The 17,070-nt window shown below is 47.7% G+C and overlaps 1 protein-coding gene across 1 annotated transcript; it reads right to left on the bottom strand.

The window, feature by feature from the left end:
- Positions 1 to 617: 617 nt before the first annotated feature.
- Positions 618 to 6,961, bottom strand: LOC135815351 (actin-related protein 2/3 complex subunit 3-like). Its single transcript, XM_065328635.1, has 7 exons — positions 6,799 to 6,961; positions 6,626 to 6,722; positions 5,584 to 5,657; positions 3,467 to 3,535; positions 3,138 to 3,264; positions 1,135 to 1,229; positions 618 to 987 (listed from the first exon to the last, which is right to left on the bottom strand). The coding sequence occupies exons 1-7, from the start codon at positions 6,802 to 6,804 to the stop codon at positions 925 to 927; spliced, it is 531 nt and encodes a 176-aa protein (XP_065184707.1). The 5' UTR covers positions 6,805 to 6,961; the 3' UTR covers positions 618 to 924.
- Between the last annotated feature and the right edge of the window lie 10,109 nt (positions 6,962 to 17,070).

Below are 17,070 nucleotides of genomic sequence, written 5' to 3'. Positions count from 1 at the left end.
GTGCACATGATAGTGGTACGTACACCCGTCGTCGATCGATGAGTGGTGTTCTAATAATTCAGGAACTTTGCTGTGATGGCAGCCCATTTGAACCGCAACCCTCTCGTGCATGTCAGGGGTTTTCAATTGTTCATGTGCTCTTGATGTGATTTGCACACTGAATACTGACGTTGCAGAAACCAAATACTGTACGTAGTATAATTATAGTCACAAGGGAGTCGTAAAATACCGACTCCCTGGTAGTCGCAGCTTCTCTCACATTGTGCATTGCAGAACATAATCATGAACCAGGCCGTAGTAAAAATACGGTATTTTACCACTCCCTGCGGTCAGTACACTCGAATGTCTCTTATCCGGACGCCTCCGATACGGGCACATCTCTCTCCTCCCTGTGCGTTATGGTTTAGGAGCAGTTACCCAACGAGGTGGGAAATATTCGTGCACCAACTGCAGGCAGTGTCCCAGTTATGCCAAGAGTACCCCCCCCCCCCCCCCCCGGGTTAAGTACTCTTGGTTACGCCAGTGAGAACATGAGCAGTTCCGCCAAAACTCCTTCGTCACATACAGAAAAGTAAAGCTCACACGGCCGCGTTACCACCACATAGCAACACTGTGCGTAAATGTGAATCCATTACTCGATACTGTCATCTCATGCGAGTGGATATGTACAAATCAGTCCAGCTAGCTAGCATGCATACCCTTCTTCATCTGACAGCTTTCTGAGGCAGTCTTCTGTAAGAGCACCAAGGTTGGTGTACGTGTAATCCCGTTGGTCCCGCACGGGAACACGATCACCGCAGCAACAGCAATATCACTTTGCAGAATTGAATAAGATCTTCGGCCTATGGGTTGTGTGAAAGTATATGCAAACAAGAACAGGGCACCTAATGGTAGGATAATAAAGGTTAAAAGGGACGTTAAAAATTATTGACCGGGGGCGGCGAGGCTCTTCTCCATGAACTTTCTCTTGGTGAAGCACATCCACCACTGCACAACAACAACACACAGGATGAACAGACAGCAGTCAGTCAGTGGGAGTTGAAGCATTCACAGAGACTGCAAGATAGGCCCAGAGCGAGGTGAAGATAGACAAGTGAGCGCAGAGAGCCTACAGAATACCAAACTGAAACTGACCTTGCTGGGAGGGCTGCTGGCGTCGGCGTAGACCTTGTCGACAAGGCGCAGACCAGTCTCCTGGCGAAGCTGGATCAGATAGTTGCGCATTTGATCTGAACATGCAACAACACAGCGTAAAACGGCATACACACACAGATAAACAACGACGATCAAAGTTACTTTTGCGCTAGCCGACTCGTTCATGTTTAGAAACATTTCCTAAGACAGGCAGTGAAAACAAAAGCAAACTGGAAACTGGATGAAATCAGTGGCTAGTCCCAAGCTAAACTGCACTACAGCACTGTACTGTAGGATGGCAAAGAACTTGGAGTACCGTAAAGTCTTGTATAAAAGCCGCACTTGAATAGAAGCCGCAATTTTGGGCCCATCAAATCACACATAAGCCTGGTTTTAGTGTTGACATACATAGAAATACCGTCTTGTATAGAATTCATTGCATTCCCAACTCATCACCACCACGCGCTCTTCAGCCGAACCATACAGACACGAGCAAGGACACTTCCGTTGAGAGATAATATTGTATGGCCGAAAGCTCTGTCGCAATATTTAGTTCTGAAGTCTTGTATAGAAGCCTGAAAATTTCACCAAGAAAGTCATAGAAGCCATGGCCTTTATACAAGTCTGCACGGTATGTACATTGTACATCACTGCGGCACAGCCACGTCTTAGTAGTTGCGATTCCAGCCACTTTTCGTTCTTATCAATATCAACACATACTACAGCATGCACCCATACGGCCCTAGCCGTGCATGCCCTGCCTTTTCGGTGCATTCCCACGCTGGCTGTTATCAGCGCCCGGCAGTACTGTATGTAAACTGCCATTTGGCAGCTGCACGCATGCACTGATGTAGCAGCTCCTACAAGTATAAGTACATTTTACGGAGATGCTACAGATACCTAGCACCATGTGCCAGTGAACAGTCTATGTCCTATGCTGAAAAGCACTGTTTAATACAGTAGTCCATCTCCACACAGTGTCCCCATAAAACCAGCAGGGCCACTCGCCCCAGGAGTTACTAGAACAGTGCTGCTTAATGGAGTCTGATCGCGCGTGTGTGTGTGTGTGTGTGTGTGTGTGTGTGTGTGTGTGTGTGTGTGTGTGTGTGTGTGTGTGTGTGTGAAGTACACGGTCCCAGCCCCAGACCTGCGAACACTGGGACGAGAACTGGCGCAGGGTGCACGCTTGACCCATGTGATCGGATTCCATTTGGCAGCACTGTAGATCAAGTCCAATGCAGTGTGCAACAATGCAAGCAGGCCAGACCTGCTGCACTGGCCCGTGCAGAGTTTCGTCAATTGGAACGCTTGCACCGACGTATGCCGTGCGTACAGCAGTGTATGTATCGCGTTTTGACATATTGTATTGTGCAGCCACCAAGGACATGCAGCACAAGCCACTTCTATAGCATGGCGTGTAGCAGTGTGTTACGTCATGTCCTATATCAATGTGGCCAGCACACAAAGTGCAAACAAGTCCATTGTGTGCTTGGAAATTAACAGAGTCAAGGCTCAGTGAAGAGAGAGAGATAGTACTCGATGTCATAAAAAAACCATACAAGCAAAGTGAGCTCGATGTGAACTGCTGATTCGTTACAAACTACCCAGGCCCTGCATACAGACTGACAGTGCAGTCTGAATGCAAGAGGCCTGCTTGCATTGTTGTACACTGCATCTTACAACTCTCAGAGTTCAGGCCCAGTTGACAAGAGTGCATTTCATCTACACCTACTAGAGTAACTGGCTACCGAGTGGTCTCATATCTAGCACATGACCATACAGAACAGCCATGGTGAGTCCAAATCCACTCAACCTCTTCATCTATAGGTCATATGACGTCGACCATGCTGGTTCCACTGTCCACACACCATGATCACTAGCCACATAACAAAGATGTGAAACCACTCTAAACAGGCAACAACTGCTCTCACACACTACGATACATTCACCTGCACAGCAAATGCCGCGGAAGAATTACTTGTACTATCTCGTAGCACACTGACCTGCCTCTCCTCTGTTTTCGGGCTTCTTGTAGAGGGCGTTTAGCGGGAATCCGCTCTCGCCGGGCAGGGCAAAGGAGGCCAGGCCCAACACGTTCATCTCCTTGGTGGCCTCATTCTTTGACTTGCACTGTGAGCAGACACACAGGTGAGTGCAAAACGTCACAAAGGTTGGGAGTTGCATTGGCAAGCCCAGTCATGTCACCAGATAAAAATCATGTAGAGCATGGAGCAGCAAGCACATGATGTGCAGAGTGTAGCAAACACAGGACGTGACGGTGTAGAGTGTAGCAAGCACATAAAGTGCAGAGCGTAGCAAGCACGCAGCGTACCTTCTGCATCTTCTTCAGGCACTCGGTGACGTACAGTGTGAGGTACATCAGGACACGGTCAGCCGGCCCCTGCACACAACGCAGCGCCCAACACACACACGCAAAGCACAAATGTGAAGCAATGCAAAACACAGCAACTGTCAAGAGAACATGTACAGTGAAACTCACTTAGTACACACTCTTGCATAGTACAGGCATTGTCTGGAGCACGGGCGTGCTGATCCATACTGTATGTCAACTGGGTTAAGAAGTGCAGCGACGCTCAATGAAATCCAGTCGCGTCACTCAAGCACACCCCGGGCGTTGCGCAGCCCTAGGCCTGCCGGCACTGGGCTGCAGAATGGTACAAGGTGCAACCTAACTTAAGGGACGATTTCATTGAGCAGCACTGTACCTCGGATGCCAAGAACACTTTCCTGCTGAACGTGGGGGTATGTTTTATCAGAGTTCTACTAACAGTACATAACCCCTCAGGGTGTGCAACGCATGATCCAACTCGGCATAGGGTCTTGGTCGAGCGTAATCGGATCTTTGCGTCATAATACCGTACACATCTGAGGGGAACCGGGGGAGTCGCGGGTACTCTCGGATCAAAAACAACGGAGCCCTGCCTAGAGACCGGCCTTTCGCTGGTGTGGAGGGTACGCATGACATCAGAAGATATGCTCGACCAAGACCCTACAGTACAGAGCTGGATCAGGCGTTGCACACTCTGGATGTACTCTTGGTTCTACTGTACATGAAAACTGCAGTGTGTAGAATCCTGCCACGGTGACATTCTTGGCTCACATCATAGCTAATTTATACACAAGAAACGGGAAGTGTTGACGTGCGCCGAGTAGCAGTTTTTCGGCAGGAGACCTATTTGAATAATATTACTTCAAAGTAATCAAGTGGCAGATCCCAATGGATCAGGACTCGAAAAAGAAGACTGTGTTTCGTACTGCAGATGATTTACTCCAGTTTACGCGTAGGCCGCTTGGTCTCACACATGCTCTTGCCACTGTTTAATGCATCATGAATGCAACCGGCATTTATCTGGATGATGTGATCATTTTCTCACGTATGTTCAGATGGGCACCTTGGTTGTCCCTGCAAAGTGTTCTTCGCTTTACACCCGGTTCTGCCACCCCTAAGCCCAATTCATACTTGACTTCGCGTACGGAAAACACCTCGCAATGCTTACGGCGATAGGCCAAACATGTTGAGCTCAGGTCAACTCTTTCGCCGCAACACGCGCTGTGGTATGCTTCCCGTACGTACGCAAATAGAAGCATGAATCGGGCTGAATCGTCGAGGTTCACGCCGCATAGGTGTCGGGCTGTTTACCACCTTCACACAGCCACAACAAAACCACCTCCACAACACAACTCACCTAGGGAACCGTCTCTCCCCCCCCCCCCCCCCCAGGGAATATCAGGGAATATCACCCACTGGGGGCAATGCCGTCAACACCCAAGGTGTATAATTGCATGGGCACCTCCTCTCCCACTGTCGGATAGGTTCAACAGTTTCAGCCCTGCAGTCGAGGTGGTCTCCAAAAAGTTGTCGGACTGATGTGCGTGTGTGTGTGCACATACCTGCGTGTGCGTGTAATGATAGTATCGAGAGTAGATAAACAAAAGTGTGCAACTCGCAGATGGGTTGGGCCACGGCGGAACATTTTGTTGATGTAATCTTTTCTACGACGCACATGCTGCGAGTCTTTTTTTTAAAAGTTTTCCCTCGTGCACTTGGCCGGGCTTTACATTACAAGGTCGGTGCCCAGCACGTGCTCTCACACTGCTTTGCAGCAAAATGTGCACGCCGTGTAAAAAGGTGACGCCAACAAAAATCTCCGGGGTATCTGCGATTGTGCAGGAGAGATGCGGAGTTGCACCCTCTTGTTTATCTACTCTTTGTAACACTGTACTTTCCTCTCACTTTGTTCGGTTTATTCTCCTCATGTATACGTATGCGCTCATGCGTGTGTGCATAGTGTATGAGACGTTGCCGATGTGTGTGTAAAACAACACTTCTTAGGCCGCGATCGATTCGTCGGACCCAGATTCATCAGATTTGGACCCGAGCAACCCTACCCATTACCTTGCACCCGAACATACCCACACCCGTCTTACCTTGATCTCGTAGTTCTTGAAGAAAACGTTGGCCTTGAAGTACTGCAGGGTCTCGTCGACAATGTCGGGGTTTTCTACAGGTTGGACACACACACACAAAATAGCGCAAATGTCAGTCACAGGGCAGCACAATGTTGTAGCAATAACAGAAGACTTGGCTTCAACTTCATGAGGAAAAAAATGGAAAAACAGCAATAAGACGTTCCTGGCAAACAACAGCAACATGCCTGACCTACGATTTGTCTTGGTATTAGTACCAGGGTGCTGTAGTGCTCATTGGGATAGCACAAGACCGTAACACCCAAAAAAGATGAACATTTTGGTTCACAAATCCGCATCGGGTCTCGCTCCACCCGCCCGCATCATTTTCCTGGCTCGCTTTGACTCCATGCTTTACATAAAAGTGCCACGGATTAAAAAAAAAGGGGTAAATTGGCGGGTTAAAGGCATACTACTCTCACACACCACTAAAAAAGGAACAGCACACAAAGTGTGCGCAACATGGCTCTCCCCATGTCTCGAAATCAAATAAACGTTGTATTCAGGGATTATCCACGGGCGTTAACCTAAATCAAGGGAGTCCCCATTCCAGTCGTCCATGCCCGGAGGATATGGGGGCATCCTAATACATGTATTATAACTTTTTTCGCAGATTTCTGAGTGACAGTTTTTTTTAATAGAATCCCAATGTGATTAGAACAGGCACAAAATCGAACCGATCTACCCTACTAGTATGTAAACCCATCCTGATACATGCACCACAATTGGCACAAACCAACACCTGTAGTAGCTTTGGATTCTTGAATGCATTGAATTCAAACTCAGTTGTAGAATGGACTACTAAACTTTGACCAACATCACACAGCTCTATGGCATGTCCGAGCTGTGGGAGTCAATTCAAAAGTGACATTCAGGTTTTCATCACCAACAGGTGATACAATCTGACGATCGGACAGTATCGTACGCCTCCGAGCAAAAGTTGGTAAAGTAAAGAGTGCATTGCAGATATAAACACCAAACCAAACAATGTCTATGGACATACCTCCCCTTGGTGCTGGGCCCTTGAAGGAGGTGTTCACTGGCAAAAGAGCCATGTTTCCCAGCTGCCTCTCGCAGTCATTGAACGCAGAATGATAGGCCTGAAGGACATAAGAGGAGCAACCGATTTAGACTCGTCCGCTCGCCCAAGGCATCACCCGTCTGAAGTCGACTTACAGGCATCTTGAAATTTGTGCCAGACGACAAACAACCAAAAAAACAGCTACTCCACACTGAAAAACTGCTGAACAGCACTGGCCACGATCTGACCTGGCAAGACACACTACGACAGTGGCTTTGGATCTATGTTCTTGGTCTGGAGTTCTGTGCACTGCACTGACTGTCAGATTTTACTTGCCGTACGGCTTTGAATACGGACTCGCTGGCTACGTAGTGCGCATGCGTGAAAGCGATTTGGGCGGCGCTCGCCGCGCCGCGCCGACTGCCGCGCTCGCTCGTGCTGAGTCGTGCATAGACGCTAGACGAGACGTGCATATGCCGCTTGGTAGACCCAGGTGCTCGAAGTCCGTACACTTTTACAGTGTGTGTTTGCCGAGCTGAAACTCACACTGTAGCAGGGAGTCGTAAAATACCGGTATTTTACGACTCCCTGCACTGTAGGCATCCACGATCCACGTCCACGCGCATACAGTATAGTATATTGCATAATTATTAATATTAGAGAGGTTCTGCAAAACGAAAATGTGTACGAACTTTCGCTCTACGTCACAAAGTGAGAAACTTCGCACGAACTTTCGCAACTTTGGACGCGAAACTTGCAGGGAACGCGAAATGAACTTTCGTAGGAAGTTTCGTGAGATCGGATCATGGCGTACGTGCACTTGGCGCATGCAAACTACGAAAATGTGCAGAACACAAAGTTCGTGCGAAAATTCGTACACATTTTCGCAAGGCCTGTCGCGAAACTTCGTTCGAATTTTCGTTGTGCAGAACCTCTCTATTAACACGGGTGTTTCGCAGTGGCCACTCGTCAAGATGGCGGCAAATCCGAGAGTACAAAAATTTCGACTCTGCCTATGTGCGTGGTGGATGCGAATCTCGCACGTGCATGCAAAATCTAGCCTTCTGCAGAGCTGGGTAGAGAAAGTGTGTAGCCAGTGTAGGAACGACGACCTTTTCCGAGAGAGAATGTGGCTCTTTTCATCCCAACATTTTACTCGCCACGCTCTCCCTCCCAGCTTATTGATACGAGTTTGTGCTACCGAGTAGAAGTCTCCATCTTCAGAGTAGGCCAGGCAGAATCGCAAGGTTGAAATACTTGCTCACTTGGGTTTTTTGGTCCTTTGAGGTGTTGATGTGATCGTTGTGTACAACTCGAAGTGACAAACTTGAGACCCCCGCGCCACAAAAAACTAAGGCGCGCCACAAAGTTTCGTTTGGCTGTTCAATGAAAGGACGTATGGAAGCAGGGATAAAAACTATCGTGGCTGCCGGCAAAACTCCTAGTAATGTAATAAACGGGGGTGTGACTTTGGTAATTCCAAGGAGAATGTACGCACGGCCATTCCACAACGAAGACGAACTACGAGCTCAAAAACACTCCGATTTTCAAACAAACGACGCAGGAACGAAGACATGGCCACAGTGTTCCCGTGTGGCCTTCAAAACACCTAATTTTACTTCGATAGCGGCTGGTTCAGGGCAAATTCAGGCCCAATTCGACAGCGTCGTACCGCTCAGATTCGCCCAAAACACGAGGAAATGTACGGTAGATCCAAATGCGTACGCATTTTGCGTACGGGGACGACTGGCCAGAGTTCATGCACTGCAAACACCCGTATTTTGTGCTTTTCATTTCCCCAACCGGCAACCCCGAGCGATTATAGCGAATGGACCATTTACGGTAGAATGTAGAGTAGATGTACGAGTACGAGTTGATTGCAAAACTGACAGAAGTCACAGTTTGTAGAAGTAGAACCCTCCGCTTGTGACTTTTCCGCTTTCTTTCTAAAATACCGATACAAGTTCAGCAGTTCTATTTTATCATCGCCGACATCAGACACAGTCCTCTCGTCTCCACCAGTCCGCCTTGAAACTTGAACGAGACGAGCATGGTGGGTACAGAGACAAGACAGGGCATCAGGGGTCAGTCACCGCCTACACGGACTAGTCTGTAGTCACTGTGCAGTGCAAGAGCTACAAGGGGAACTTCCGAAGAGAGATAGCCGATGAGGAAAATGCAGAGCAAGTAGGAAACCGGTAGCAGAATTAATTATTTTAGTGATACTAGCAAGACTGCCAAGAGTACATAGCAAGAGTACCTAACCCCCACTGTAGGGACCGGCGGATTCTGCTCGAAAAGCAGTGAAATTGGCGGAACCATACAAACCTTATGGCGGGCAATTCCCCGAATTCTGCTCCATTTCTTTATCCACATGCCAAACACGCATGAAACTTACCAGAAAAAGTACCGAATTCTGCCAATTTTTCTGCCGGCAGAATCCGCCGGACCCTCAGTGAGTGCTTTTGCACGAAACTCGGAGTAACAACGAATTTCCCGGGTGTCCATATCGCTTGATGGCTTGTGTGTCATTGCGCCACCTTACTTCTTAGATCATCGGCAGAGCACTCCTTTCTGCTCTGTTTTACTTTCTCGTTTTCGTTCGTCCCTCTTGGTATTTGTACTAACCAAACCTTTTCGCAGCTGTGGGGCTGATCTTACTCTGTAGCCCCCAGTTTGGTACTCTTGGTGATAGGCTGATAGCTGATAGCTGCATGCCCGCGCATATCATGGCATCGCTGATCTGAGCCGCATCTGGGACTACGACTCCCTGATAGTCCTTGGCGGACAATGTTCGAAAAATTGGCAGATTCTGCAGTGAAAGTGGCAAATGCTTGAATTCCGCTCTGTTTCTTTATCCATATACTTGCATACTTGCATGAAACATACCAGCTAGATTGAGGAACTTCGGAGTATCAAATCAGTCTGCCAATTTTAAGTCTGCCTGCATTATCCACCAAGGGCTACGGGGAGTCCCTGATGGTCAGTAACTTACTACGGTCAACCGTGCGAACAACGACCCTCGAATCCCCTCCCCTCGCCTCGATCGTGCGTGAGAAAAGTGTCACTCAATATTCGCGAGTTGTCGTGATGAACTGGTGAAAGTACATGACAATGTTCTGTGTGCAGTCAAATGGTCACTGGCAAGGTCAGAGGATGGTGTCGACTCGTTATTCGCGAATTGTTGTTATACCCGAAGTCGCGTTATTCACGAGGTTGACTGGTTCCTGCCATCACTGGCATCAGGTCAGGCCGCGACTTGAGGAGAGGGTAAGGTGGTGGGCTGTACTGGCCAACGACTTTACGTGGTTGGCGCTGAACTTGAGGGCGCCGAAATGGCATGGAATAGATTGTGTTTCTGCATGGTATCCTCCAGCCCGAGATTGCAACTAACCACCGGTATACCGTAACTAAACAAACTTACTTGATCATTGATGGTATCTTGCCCGTGTCAATGCAGCCACCCTGCTGAGCCACACTGGACATTCTCAGTGCAGGCCGGATGATACATACTGAGCCTCGTTTGAGGCTTGTGATCATATCCCCCCGAGCTAACCCAGCCTTCCATCAACATTGTAAGTTGGAGGTTGCCCAAATAGTGGCAAACACTACAGCCCACCACTTTTTCAAGCCTCTTGTATGGGCAAATATACCATCTTGATCAATGAAAAGCAACTACAACTACAACGCAGTGGCCCACTACTGCGTGCTTCTCTGGCCCCGCTCACAGCGGCCAGTGCGAATAGCGAACAGCCCACTGGATATTCAGGATGGTGCTGGGTAGCCCGGGTGTAGCCAAAGAATCAGTTCTTTCTGATTGTGAACCAAGCACCCTGCACAGGTACCCATTGGCATTGATGTACATTGTGAGGAGCTGGTTTGAGAGCTTGCACGTCATTGTGAACCTAATGAAGGCAATTTCCCATAACGTTGTAATATTGTGAAATTAATTGCAGTGTTTTAAGAAACTGCTGGAAGCCTCCCCACTTTGAATTTGTGAGGAGCTGCATGCAAGGGAAACACAGCAAGAAAATCCGGTGGACCATGGCAGCGGCAACAGAAATGAAATCCAACAAGGTGAATAGGATGAGGAATGTGTTGTGACTCCGAGTTTCACGCACTAACATTAGGCGATCTGGATCATCAGGCAACAGTAATTGATGTACATGTATATGTATCTCTGTCCGCAGATTGTGTATATGTATGTATGTATAACTCATAATCACAAGGTGATCGTGGAGGCATTAGTCAGCGAGAGAATTGTGAATGATGTCTCTGAATCCAACTCTATCGTGTGCTGCATGTACCGGTACATGTACATGTATTGTAGGTGATCGATAATGACAACCAGTTGGTAACTTGTGTACTCTACGGGTGCTTGGTGGAGGTGTTTGGTGGCGTAGACCTTCACATATGGCGACCCTGACTTGGTGACTTGTCTTCCAAAGCAAAGGGGCGTAATCTCTGGTCAGCCTTTTCCATGTCAGGGTGTATTGGCTTGCATTACCCACTAATACCCAGGCCGCCTGCATTTCAGTCAGAACAGACTATCTGTGTTGAACCCGCGGGCACTCCATTCACTTGATACTGGTCGAGAGGCGTTAGTATCTTACTTTAGTGAGATTGGGACCTGAACTGAGGAATGGGCGTGTCCGCTTTTCGTGGCCGGACCGGCTGCATGCTGTAGCGCCGACGTATCGGTTGAGCCGGGGCCGCGTGCTTTCGGGTTTCTGTTTTCTATGTGTCAAGTGGATGTTTTACCGGGTTTCTTCTAGCAGGAGAGTGCTGGAGCAAGATCAATACAAGCAACCCAGCATTCTACAATCTTTGCGTGATTTGCTACAATAGACATGAGTCACATAATGCTGTAGACTTGCGACGCTGCTAATGGTAGTGCTGGCGGTTTGGCCAATGCCACTATAATAATGCCCCCCCCCCCCTTCCGCACCCGATGCGCCGTGCATGCTCATCCTGGACATGCAGCTCCGTCTGTTACGAGATTATCATCTGGGCATACATGTACATTGTATGTCTAGGCCAGGCTATGGCCGTGTAGGCTGCTGCATTCGGGAGATAAAGCAGCAGACGCGAGCCTTACATCCGGAAAGACCACTGCTTCACGGAGATTCATCGTTCTCCGGTAGGAGTTCGGGGAGAATTGCTCATTTGTACGCAACTGGTATGTATTTTGAAACACGAAGATCTTCTATCGTGCCGATAGTTCTGTAGTAGCAGCAGCTACAGCAGCAACAGCAGCAACAGCAGCAACCCGGCTGCCAGAGTTTCTATTGTCTGGCTAGTCCGACGCTCATCGATACGTAACTGACATGAAAGAAGTCCAGTACTACTAGTACTAGTAGTAGTACTGTAAAAGTTACAATAATGGCCTTTACTTCTGTTGTGACTTTATAATAATCTTTATTTCAGGATTACCCAAAGGCTAACGCCTATCTGGGGGATCTCCTATTTGTGTATGTACTAGTAGCATAGTTAAGGATGCGAGAGAAAGTGCGCAAAGTGAGTGTGAAATGTTGGATTTAAAAAGAAATTTAAATCATTGAAATTGAACAACAACTTCGTCTGTTTGTCAGTCTTGTATCCGAGTTGTGACCGTCACAGGGAGCTGTTCAAAAGCAGCAAACATTGACACACCAGGTAACTGAGGTTCTGAGCTCCTCTGATGAGACCAAGGCCAGAGTACTCAGTAGAGGACCAACAACATGTACAGTAAAAACCCGTCAAGGCGACCACTCGGATAAGGCGACCACCTGTCCAAGAAGACCGCTGAAACCAGGATCAAGGGATGCTATTTCCAGTCAAATGACCCTGGATAAGGAGACCACCTGGTAACAGAGACCACGCTTTGAAGGTCCCTTGAGCGGTCGTCTTAGACAGGTTTCACTGTATGTCGAAACAGCCAGCTGTAGGGTCCAGCGGATAATGCCGGCATTATATTCGGCATTATACGACTTTCCGAGCATCAGAGCATTATGGAGCATTAGAAAGGAACAAAACGAGCATTATGTGAGGTTTGAGCGGCATAACGAGTTTCATAGTGGACAATATCTGGAAATCCTAGGTTTTTGGCAACAATCGGCTACAATCATGATCATGAGGTGTTGTCTGATGATTGGTTTTGCCATGAAACTCCGAGTAACACCGAAACAGCCCTATTTTACTCCTTATGTCTACCTCTTGCGTACTACGCTCCGCCCATTCCGGGCATTTGAGCACTATGCATTGTACCGGCGCATGACGTTGTGATTGTGTAGACACGTAACACATTTAGCACTAACGCTACATAACTATTGCTACATAAAAACGTTATGATTGTAGCGATGTGGTCCGGTAAATCATGGTAAATGTATACAAGCCATTTGTGAAGCATGCCCAACCGAGGCCGAGGCAGTTCAAGTGACACAAACCCGGAGAAATTATTTACGACTAATACGAGGTTTCTTTTACTTTTAGAATAATGGAGAGCTATGGAGGAGACATACCGGTACGCGAAGTGAATATCAAACAGACGAAGAAGAGTTTTCTAGTTGTGCCAGAGGCTCTGGCGATAGCATCTCTAGCGATACTGAAGTAGACACTGATGCATTGCTATTTTTGGACCAGGATGAAGGAGCGGCTATAAACAGAAAGAGCTCGTTCCAAAAGAACTGCCTTTGCCGAGTCCAGCTCAGGAGGCTCGAAAAGAACTAGAATTTCTCATGGACTCAGTGACCAAGTCGATTGCTCAGCAGCGCCTGTCCTACTTTCCTGATGAAGCACGTACAGTTAGTTGTGGACGGTTGTAATGCCAGGCCTACAGTCAAATGCTATCAGAAAGGAATAGTATTGTGGCAAGCTATACCGGTCTACACACCATCTCAAGGAGAAGATGAGAGCACAAGCAAAGGATGTAGAGTGGCAAAATAACTTCTGACCACGTGTTTTCAGGATTTCTGCAAATGGGAGGGCTCTCCATCTGAGATCGGATCTCAGGAGCGGGCCTCACGTCTGGTGTTTCAGATGAAGACATTATTCATAGAGTGGGTGCAGTGACAGGTTGTCTGCAGGCAGGAATACTATTTGCCAATATCAACTTCATCCCAACAATGAATGACTACCTGCAATAATGGTTTCATCTCTCACTACATGGATAATTAGGGGAGGGATTTGATACATCAACTATTCTGCCACAACCCTGCATCATAGTTGGAATGGAGAGCAATCAATGGAGAAGCGATCATGTCTCATAGTGCTAAGAAGTAGTGGAGCTCGTGAGAGAAAAGGTGGCAACTTCAGATGCAGATCGACGATATGCATAATTTCCTGGAAGTTTGACAATGTGCACTTTGTGCAGACTTTCTTCCATTTTTGTCCCAAACCAAGAGCATTATATCCCTTGCTGGAGCATTATAATCAGCATTATAAGGCAGTTTTTGGAGCATTATGGTTAGCATTATACGAGCATTTTCGGAGCATTATCCGCTGGACCCTAGCCAGCTGTCACGTCCAGATATTCACCTCCTCGGCTTGGCTGGGCACTCTTTCTGGCGTCAATGTGAGTACCGTACTGTACACAATACTGTAGAGTGTAAACTTGGAATATTCCCCGTGAAAACAACCATTTGTACGCATATCCCGGGGAAACTACGACACGATCAACCTCCACACATACACACGGTATGGGGGGGGGGGGGCGATCTTCACTTGGAGATCCGCTAAGAAAATATCATTGCTATGACCAAGAGCACCGCGTACCGGTACACATGTTCAGTAAGTACTGTACTCCTACAGTGCATTTCAAAACTATAGACGCGTAGGGTTTTTGAAATATTTCAAATTTGGCTGGAACCTTTTGAGAATAGTTTTCGGAATATTGCTCAGAATCGCTCCACAATTACTCTCATATAGTTTCTAAAGGATTGGATAACAGACGCCCAATTTGGAAAAAATTTATGCACAAAGTGATCACAGATTCTATGTGGTATAGATGCTGGCATAACGGTTTTTGCCTAGGTACGCGTCTATAGTTTTGAAATGGACTGTAAACACCACCACCGTGACTAGCGACCAGCCTGGTACTAAAGACCACTTCGCCAGGCACGGACAGTCTCACATTCATATAATGGTTGGGCGGTGCAAACCTCTAACTAAGGACCACCTGCCACTAGACCGCTTTCTCTGGCCCCAAAAGGCGGTCGTTAGTCACAGGTTTCACTGTAATACTCCTGCTATGACCATGATCAAGAGTATAACCAGGCAGTTGCACACTCTTGGGGTTATGAACTCTTGCCATGACGATTCCATCACCTGATCACAGTGAAGATGGTGAGGCTGACAATGATTCATGCCTGTCATGACTCATGATTGTCTGAAGCTATTGTGTGTGTTGTGGTTGACTTCACTCTAGCTTTACTTAAAAAGTCACTGATGAGTTCGCCTGAGATCACAACAGACAGCAACCGGAAGACCTCAACTAATCTCTTCTAAGATGTTTCTCGAAAGCTTGAGGGAGGACTATTCGAACGCGTGGACGACGTTGTGGAGTTTCGAAGAGACTTTCGATTTCAGAATACCCACCTCGTCACTGCTTCAGGAAACGAAACTCCCCGAAAAGTCCAAGAGTGGCAATCCGAACGCCATCTAGGAATGCTTTGTTGTTCACTACAACTGAATTGTAGACTTCATTGCGGTCGGTCAGGCCAGTGGTTCTGAGCTCCGCTGTGATGAGACGGTCTGACCTAAGTCCTAACACGGACTTAGGCCGAAACAGCTACAGCTGCCCAGATATTGAGTAAGCCACCGGTGTATAGTCGAGCCGTAGTCTAGTCGCCCGTAGAGGCAGGCCAATGACAATGAGCTATATTATTAGTGCTACCAAGACTCAAAGTTGCCAAGAGTACTCTTGGTGCTACTCAGGGAGTCGTAAGATACCATTTTACCATTTTGGTACATGATCTAGGACAACAAGGACAATCAAGGCTTGTTTGCTGCTACATGTACTTCAAGTTTCATGCTCTCGCAATCATCAGGCATGATGAGGTGGGGGTGCCGACCATGCAGGTATAATAATGCCAGCCGAGGATGGGTCTTGTAAGTTGTAGCGCTGTATGAAAAGCTGTGTGAGAATGTGGGGACTATAGCCTAGTATAGGTTTCAGGGCTAGCGGTGTTATTTTAGGCAGGAGGCTGCGTGCAGAGTGTGTGGTTGTTGAAGGCAGGGGGCTAGTAGTAGTAGCAAGAGTACATAACCCTGGGTTATATGTATTCTTGGTAGTAGAGGTAGTGACAGGGCTAGCAGTGCAATGTTAGCGCGGACTGATGTGTGACTGGTGTGGGTAGGAGGTAATGCATTTTCTTCTTCTTCTTCTTCTTCGGTAACTACAAGTCATAATAAATATGAAAATGACTGTGAGAGTACAGTGTACATGTAGTAGAAACTTAGATCAGTTTCTCCAGTTGCAAGAACTGGATAGCTTCTGATGGTTGTGTGAGAATTGCCTCCCTGACTGATGTGAAGGTACATAGACGTGTACCTGCTCGACTGCTGTGTCTGGGAGGGCAAGCTAGCAGGAGGTGGGCAGCATCATCAACTGTAGGATTCGGCGACCCTCACCTTCCCGTGGTGAATCCGTCAGGAGACTAGGCCTCGGTCTAGACCTGCCAAGCGAGGGTCAACCTCCGGTCCACTTGCTGGACTGGATAGCTAATGCATTTTGGTACATGTCAGCCAGCAAGGGCATAGAGTAGAATCTGATCTACAGTACCCCGCCGGGTAGAAGAATGATGTAATAACTATTGTCAAGAGTCCATAACCCAGGGTTATGGACTCTTGCTATTGTAGTAGTATAGTCTGATCTACTCGTAGCAGCTAAACTGGTCTGTCGGCTCTGTACTGTCGAAGGCACGGGCTAGGCTCAACACTCCTACGACTCGTACTGGGAGGAGGGTACGAGCCTACGATCGAGGGGAGTCGATAAGTATAGGCAAGAGTACATAACCCCTCTTGGTATAGGGCACAACCATACCCCACTGTAGTCAGTATTTTCCTGCACATTGTACTCCTCGAAGCTGATTACGACTCGGTACGACTCGTAGGACTGTACGATTGAACTCGTATCATGTAAAAATTGTTGCTGACAACTACTTTTTTGGTTGTAAACATCCTTCGCGCGCTGCAGAGCCGAATACACGGTATACCCGGTCGTACAACTACAAGATCTCAAAATGCTTCGCGCGGTTTTTATTTGGTGAAGTCGAGATCTTCGCCAAATGGACACGGCCGTACGGTACGGAATGCTACGAAAGCGGACGCGCACGTGTACACGTGCATACTTGCATGCGTCATTTTGGACTTTGCTCCGGATCGATCGCGTGTTTGGAAGCACTTTTGAAGAACGTGGGGAGAGAAAAAAAGGAATCTAGGAGTGAAAG

This window comes from Sycon ciliatum, chromosome 1 (genome assembly GCF_964019385.1).
Source record: "Sycon ciliatum chromosome 1, ocSycCili1.1, whole genome shotgun sequence".
NCBI classification, from domain to species: domain Eukaryota; kingdom Metazoa; phylum Porifera; class Calcarea; order Leucosolenida; family Sycettidae; genus Sycon; species Sycon ciliatum.
Note: the sequence above shows the minus strand (reverse complement) of the source record. Positions and strands in the feature narration are given on the sequence as shown.